Source organism: Lolium rigidum, chromosome 3 (genome assembly GCF_022539505.1).
Source record: "Lolium rigidum isolate FL_2022 chromosome 3, APGP_CSIRO_Lrig_0.1, whole genome shotgun sequence".
Lineage (NCBI taxonomy): Eukaryota > Viridiplantae > Streptophyta > Magnoliopsida > Poales > Poaceae > Lolium > Lolium rigidum.
This window is the reverse complement of record NC_061510.1, coordinates 370,412,569-370,419,316: the sequence shown is the minus strand read 5'-3', so window position 1 is coordinate 370,419,316 and position 6,748 is coordinate 370,412,569. Positions and strand designations below refer to the sequence as shown.

Below are 6,748 nucleotides of genomic sequence, written 5' to 3'. Positions count from 1 at the left end.
TTTGCTTCTTGAGGTGGAGAGAGATAGGTGAACTGACTCAACATAAAAGTAAAAGAAAGGTCCTTCAAAGAGGAAAGCATCGATTGCTATATTTGTGCTAGAGATTTTATTTTGAAAACATGAAACAATTTTGTCAACGGTAGTAATAAAGCATATGAGTTATGTAAATTATATCTTACAAGTTGCAAGCCTCATGCATAGTATACTAATAGTGCCCGCACCTTGTCCTAATTAGCTTGGACTACCGGATCATCGCAATACACATGTTTTAACCAAGTGTCACAAAGGGGTACCTCCATGCCGCCTGTACAAAGGTCTAAGGAGAAAGCTCGCATTTTGGATTTCTCGCTTTTGATTATTCTCAACTTAGACATCCATACCGGGACAACATGGACAACAGATAATGGACTCCTCTTTAATGCATAAGCATGTGGCAACAATTAGTGTTCTCATATGAGATTGAGGATATATGTCCAAAACTGAAACTTCCACCATGATTCATGGCTTTAGTTAGCGGCCCAATGTTCTTCTCTAACAATATGCATGCTCTAACCATTAAAGTGGTAGATCTCTCTTACTTCGGACAAGACGGACATGCATAGCAACTCACATGATATTCAACAAAGAGTAGTTGATGGCGTCCCCGGGAACATGGTTATCGCACAACAAGCAACTTAATAAGAGATAAAGTGCATAAGTACATATTCAATACCACAATAGTTTTTAGGCTATTTTGTCCCATGAGCTATATATTGTAAAGGCGAATGATGGAAATTTTAAAGGTAGCACTCAAGAAATTTACTTTGGAATGGCGGAGAAATACCATGTAGTAGGTAGGTATGGTGGACACAAATGGCATAGTGGTTGGCTCAAGGATTTTGGATGCATGAGAAGTATTCCCTCTCGATACAAGGTTTAGGCTAGCAAGGTTATTTGAAACAAACACAAGGATGAACGGTGCAGCAAAACTCACATAAAAGACATATTGTAAACATTATAAGACTCTACACCGTCTTCCTTGTTGTTCAAAACTCAATACTAGACTCTGGCCGCGCCGGGCTATCGTATGGGGCCCACAGGGCCCTCCTCTGGCGGCTCTCGGGTGTTCTGGAAGCTTCGGGGAAAAATAGGATGCTGGGCGTTGATTTCGTCCGATTCCAAGAATATTTCCTTACTAGGATTTCTGGATCCAAAAAACAGCAGAAAACAGGAACTGGCCCTTCGGCATCTCGTCAATAGGTTAGTTCCGGAAAACGCATAAATATGACATAAAGTATACATAAAACATGTAGATATCATCAATAATGTGGCATGGAACATAAGAAATTATCGATACGTCGGAGACGTATCATGTGGCGCCCCTCCCAACGGCGCCACACATGCACTTGGAATTGCCCAAAACATACTGTGAGACAAATCCTCTGGGACTTAGCCGTTTTGCGAGGCTCGATGTGTGGCGCCGATGCCACGGGCGCCACACTAGCCTGTGTGGCGCCGATGCCACGTGCGCCACACATCCACTTAAGTGTGGCGCCCGCGCCCAGCCCGACCCTCTCTTTCTTCTTTCTCTTCCTCTCTGCTTCTCCTCCCCAACCGCCGCCCGCCTCCCCTTCGCCCCCCCCACCAAATCGACCAAGGAATCGTCAGATCTATCCGGCCAAGTCCTTCCTCCTCCATTCCTCAAGGTATTCCCCTTCGATTCCCCCTGATTCGTCCACTATTGTTGGTGGATTTGGTGGATTTGGATATGAACCCTAGATTTGTTGGAACCCTAGATATGAAATTTTACATGTATGTGTTGAAATGGCTATGTATGTGTTGAAATGGCTATGTAAGTGTTGAATGTGTATGTGTAGGAACCCTATATGTTAGTGGATTTGGATATGAACCCTAGATTTGGATATGTTGGTGGATTTGGATATGAACCCTAGATTTGGCTATGTAGATATAAAATGGCTATGTATGTGTTCAAATTCTATGTATGTATGTCTTGAAATGTCTACTATTTGTGATGGAATAACTCATATTTGAACCAAATATTTGTTGGAACCCTAGATATGAATGTATGTTCGTATGTATGGAACTCTCATGTATTTGGATATGAACTCTCATGTATGTGTTGACTCATTTTTGTTAGTGGAATGACTCATAATATGGTTGTGTAAACATGTAGGATGGTGTGGCTTACGGATGAAGAGTACGACAGGATGCACCGGGCTGTTCATATGACGGAGAGGGGAACGGATCTTCACCCTTTGAAGATTCGTTACCATGGCACATCGGATATACCATATGACGAGAGGTACACGGAGTTCATCCGGCCTACCGGTCTTATGCCGTTCATATCCCTTGTAAGCCGTGGGGGGCCACACATGAACCCCTCGACACTCACCGCCCTTGTCGACCGGTGGAGGCCGGAGACTCACACCTTCCACTTGAGGGCCGGCGAGATGGCCCCTACTCTCCAGGATGTTTCCATGATCCTTGGACTACCTGTTCAGGGGGAGCCACTGTGTATGAACACAGCTTCTGATGGGTGGCGCCAGCAGATGGAGAACCTTATTGGCAGGGCTCCTCCGCTGCCAACAGAACCAAAGAAGAGAGCTCCCGCCGGCGCGTCTTTCGAATGGATCAGGACTAACTTTGGAGAATGCCCGGAAGAGGCCGACGAGGACACTCGGAGGACGTACGCCCGCGTGTACTTATGGTACATGATTTTGAGGACTCTCTTTCCTGACAGTGGGGGAAAGCTAGCCCATTGGTGTTGGCTGAAGGCGCTTACGGTGTTGGATAACCGGTGGAGTTGGGGAACAGCGGCACTTGCCTACCTCTACCGGCAGGTGATGATTTGCTCTATGTACTATTTTCCTATGTCTAACAGCGGCACTTGTACTATTTTGACAAAGTACTAACCAAATATCTTATGTGCGCAGTTGGACGAAGCTTGTCGCAGGTCTGGGAGCGGCGGTATTGGTGGATGCATGCTCCTACTTTCCGTATGAAGCTGGGACCGCCTATCAGTTGGGCGGCCTAGGACACTCACCGAGAGGCCATGGCCTCATCACCCTCACTTTCCTCGATCGGGAGCCCACTTGGGCATACCTTTGGGACAATGTCTCGGAGATGACGAGCGATCCAATGGTCATGTACAGGCAGTACACCGCGGAGTTGGACACTCTTACCGCTGAGCAGTGTAACCGATCATCTGCGGAGTTGCAATCCTAGTTTTGATTGATTCTACCGGCATGTTCTAAATATTTGTATGCTGCGGGTGGAATGGGAGCCATATGGTAGCTACTACCGTATTGGCGCGGGGATGGCTGACCTCAACCACAAGTGCACGGAGGAGGCGCGGTTCTGGCGTATGCGCTGCCCACTCATATGCATGTGGCTTGTTGAACACCACCAGCCGCAAAGAGTGATGAGACAGTTTGGGCTGTATCAGGAGTGCCCACCACTGTGGCAAGACACGGACAAGGCGCTTGTAACGGCCCAGGGTAGCACCCTATTAGAATAGTTTGTTGTTTTTCCTTTGTGCATCATCATGCATCATGCATCATATCATCCACAAGTTTCTATCAAATAAAAACTATTTTTAATAAAAACTATTTGAGCTTTAACCTCCCATGTGGTTTGTATAATAAACCCTCCGCCTTCTATTCTTTAACAAACTATAAAACCAAAACTATAAAATATATCAACTATTTAAAATGTTTGAAATTCCAAATTAAACTCTGCTGTTGGGTTTTATTTGAAAAGGATTTCTGAACCAGTTTTCAAATTAAAGAGAAAACGTTTTTATAAAGCAAAATCCCCTCTCCCCTAACCTGGGCCATCTCCCTCCGGCCTGCCTCTCCCCTCTCTTTCCGCGGCCCACCTCTTTTTCCCTCCTTCCTCTTCTGGCCCAAGTCCACGAGCCCGCATACCCCTTCGGCCTCCCCCATCTCCTTCGTCCTCGGCTGAGAGCGAGAGCACGAGCCTCGTGCGCGCAGACGTCACACCGCACCACCAACGCACCTCCACCACATGCTCCCCCTCCTCTTTATCTTCCTGTGCAAACCCTAGCTCGCCTCCTCTTCTCCTCCCTCGCGCCGCCTCCATCTCCTCTCACTTTTTCTCCTTCTCTATGAACGAAACCAAGGGGAAAAGTCCCACAGTACCACCTCCACCGCACCATGGCGCCGCCGCTACCGGCCGCCCCTCGACGAACCGAAGCCACTAGAAGATCCGCCTCGTCGTCCTCTCCATCTCCGTTCAAGGAATCGAACCGGGGCTCGCTCAATCAACGGCAAATTCGCCGATTCCTCCTCCGTCTCCGGCGAGATAATCCTCAATTCCGGCCGCCTCCGACCTCCACCAACCCTTCCGAGCACGTCCACACATTCCAGGTGACCGTGCGCATCTCCGAGGCCGGTTTCCCCCTTCCTTTTCGTTCTCCGTAGCTCTTCCCATGTTGACCTCCATTAACCCGTGTAGGAGCTCGACGCCGGTGATGCTCCGGCGACCCCCCTGGACTCCGTATCGCCACCATTGGCTTCCCCACGGTCAGCCGCAACCCCGACGCCAGTTTCCCCTTCCTCGTTCGCCCTGAATCGATGGATTGATGTTGGACCTGATCTCCCTCCCGCCATGGCTGCAGTCCTCCAAACTCGTCCCAGTCTTTGTTGGGTCAAGTTGCCACAAGTCTTTCTATTGACACGATCTGAACTGCAGCGCAGTGGTTAGTTCCTTGATCCCTCACGCTGCAGATGGTGTGTTCAAATCCTATGGGAGGCGAATTAATCCCACTTTTTGTTTCATCTCAGATCTGTTGATGGGCTTCGACCCAGATCCATCTGGAGCCAACGTCGCGGGCCAGCGTGCCAGGCTGCATCTCCTCACTAGTCCGGCCCACCAGCACCACCTGCGCCGGCGCGGCAGGTAGCAGCCCATCACGTCCAGATCCCCTCATCTATTTTATTTCTGTTTATCTCTTTTTTTGCAAAATGGTTTGAATCATATTTTCTAAACCATAACTCGAAATAAAAAGTGTTGTATATGAATTTTGATCAGAAAAATGCAAGGAACATGATTATGTCATCCATATATTTGTTTGCATCCCGCATCATGTTGTTGCGTTATAGTTTGCATCGCACCTAATAATTAAATGCGGAGTATTTCGGATACCGACTACGGTTTCCCCGCTCCGTTTAATATTGAAGTAGCTCATCCTTGCCATGCTATCCCATGCTAACCAACAATTAAATTTGACGGTAGGTATGCAACTCCAACCTAATTTGTTTGTCCGGGGTTTCGATCCCGCTTAATATGGATAAGTTGCACCGCATCATCCTTGCCATGTCATGCATATCATCTTGATCATGCCGGTTCTTCATCCGTAGTAGTAAGCTTGCATACGTTGTGTGTTCCAGCATTTGCTTCTTCACGGATAGGATCACGAAGTGGTGTTGTGAGATACGACGAGTTCTCCGACAAGTTCTTCTGCAGCTTTTCACAGGCGAGCCCTCTCTCTTCACCTATTATACTCTCTCCCTCGCATTGCTATCCTTATGTTGCGCTTCTTTATCGAGTCACGTGTCCTATTCCACTTGTTTACCATAATAATCCTATATATATCATTCCTTACCCATAGCCGTTGCTTGATGTTTGAGCCTTGCGAGTCGTAGGCGTGTTTAGGCTCTGTTGTTTATCTCGATCTGTTATCGGGATATGTTGGGTTGTTGGGAGGTTATCACATGATATATTAGTTGTTGGAGATAATCATGCTTTACCTTAATGTTAACAACTAAAATTGTGAGCAGAGGCATCTGTGAGCCCCTTTGCGAAAGCATCGGAACTTTGACTCGCTAATGTCCCCTAGGACCCGAGTTCTTGTTATCCGTTCCGAGATTGAGCGCTCTACCCGTACGTGGGGAGTGGGACCCCCATCACCCACTACCTTTCCTCGAGTCTGTTTATTGGGAGCCACAACCTTGGTTTTATTTGCTCATATGCACGATGCACGATTTACTTCTGTTGCCTTCGGGTGTTTATATTCTGTACTGTACTCATAATGCGGAACGATTAGCGAAAGCAGGTTGTTCACACTTAGCATAGCCGTTGTCGCAAACCTCTGGGTCCGTATCGGAGTACGGCCGGACTTCGTCACGGGTAGCTTAGTTGGGTGGCTCCCATTAAACTTTCTCTTGCATTGGGAACGGTCTTGATGTGAGACTCCACCTGTAGTAAGTGGGTTCGAGCATGCGTATGGTTACATTTGGGCAATCCCTGCAGGGTGTACATCTTATCGATAAGCCGTGTCCGCGGTTATGGACGACTTGGAATTGTATAGCTTGATCATAGAACAACTTACACCTTATTTCCTAGTTGTTAATAATTTGCTAATAAAACTCTTTCAAAAGTGTGTGTGCCTTTGCAATACCTCTTGGCGAAGGGGGATCGCATCGGCTGTGTTATGTTTGCGTAGTATAGAACTGTTACCTTGTGCGCTCTCTTATCTTCTCCGAGTAGACGGATGTTGTAGCGTGTCTCTATTGGATAGTAGCTTTGCTGCCGCTGAACTCCACATATAGCCGGGTGAAGTTTATACCGCCCACCAGCGAGCATAGCTGGTCTTGTCTCGCAAGTATGTGCCAATGGTACTTACCCTCGCCTTCCTTTCTTTTTGTCTCCTCTCCCTTTTGTCGGCAACCGATGGCCCGACTTTGACAGGTACGAGATGACGACGTTAGCAAGGTTACCCTTCCGG

The 6,748-nt window shown here is 47.6% G+C and overlaps 1 protein-coding gene across 1 annotated transcript; it reads left to right on the top strand.

The window, feature by feature from the left end:
- Positions 1-4,030: 4,030 nt before the first annotated feature.
- LOC124697416 lies at positions 4,031-4,924 on the top strand. Its single transcript, XM_047230009.1, has 3 exons — positions 4,031-4,388; positions 4,477-4,720; positions 4,806-4,924. The coding sequence occupies exons 1-3, from the start codon at positions 4,176-4,178 to the stop codon at positions 4,922-4,924; spliced, it is 576 nt and encodes a 191-aa protein (XP_047085965.1). The 5' UTR covers positions 4,031-4,175.
- The last annotated feature ends 1,824 nt before the right edge of the window (positions 4,925-6,748 follow it).

Excerpts from the sequence above, each read along its gene's own strand:
- LOC124697416 (XM_047230009.1), top strand. The coding sequence starts at position 4,176 with ATGGCGCCGCCGCTACCGGCCGCCCCTCGACGAACCGAAGCCACTAGA. Across the intron at positions 4,389-4,476 it reads AGCACGTCCACACATTCCAG|GAGCTCGACGCCGGTGATGC; the intron begins GTGACCGTGCGC and ends TAACCCGTGTAG. Across the intron at positions 4,721-4,805 it reads ATCTGAACTGCAGCGCAGTG|ATCTGTTGATGGGCTTCGAC; the intron begins GTTAGTTCCTTG and ends GTTTCATCTCAG.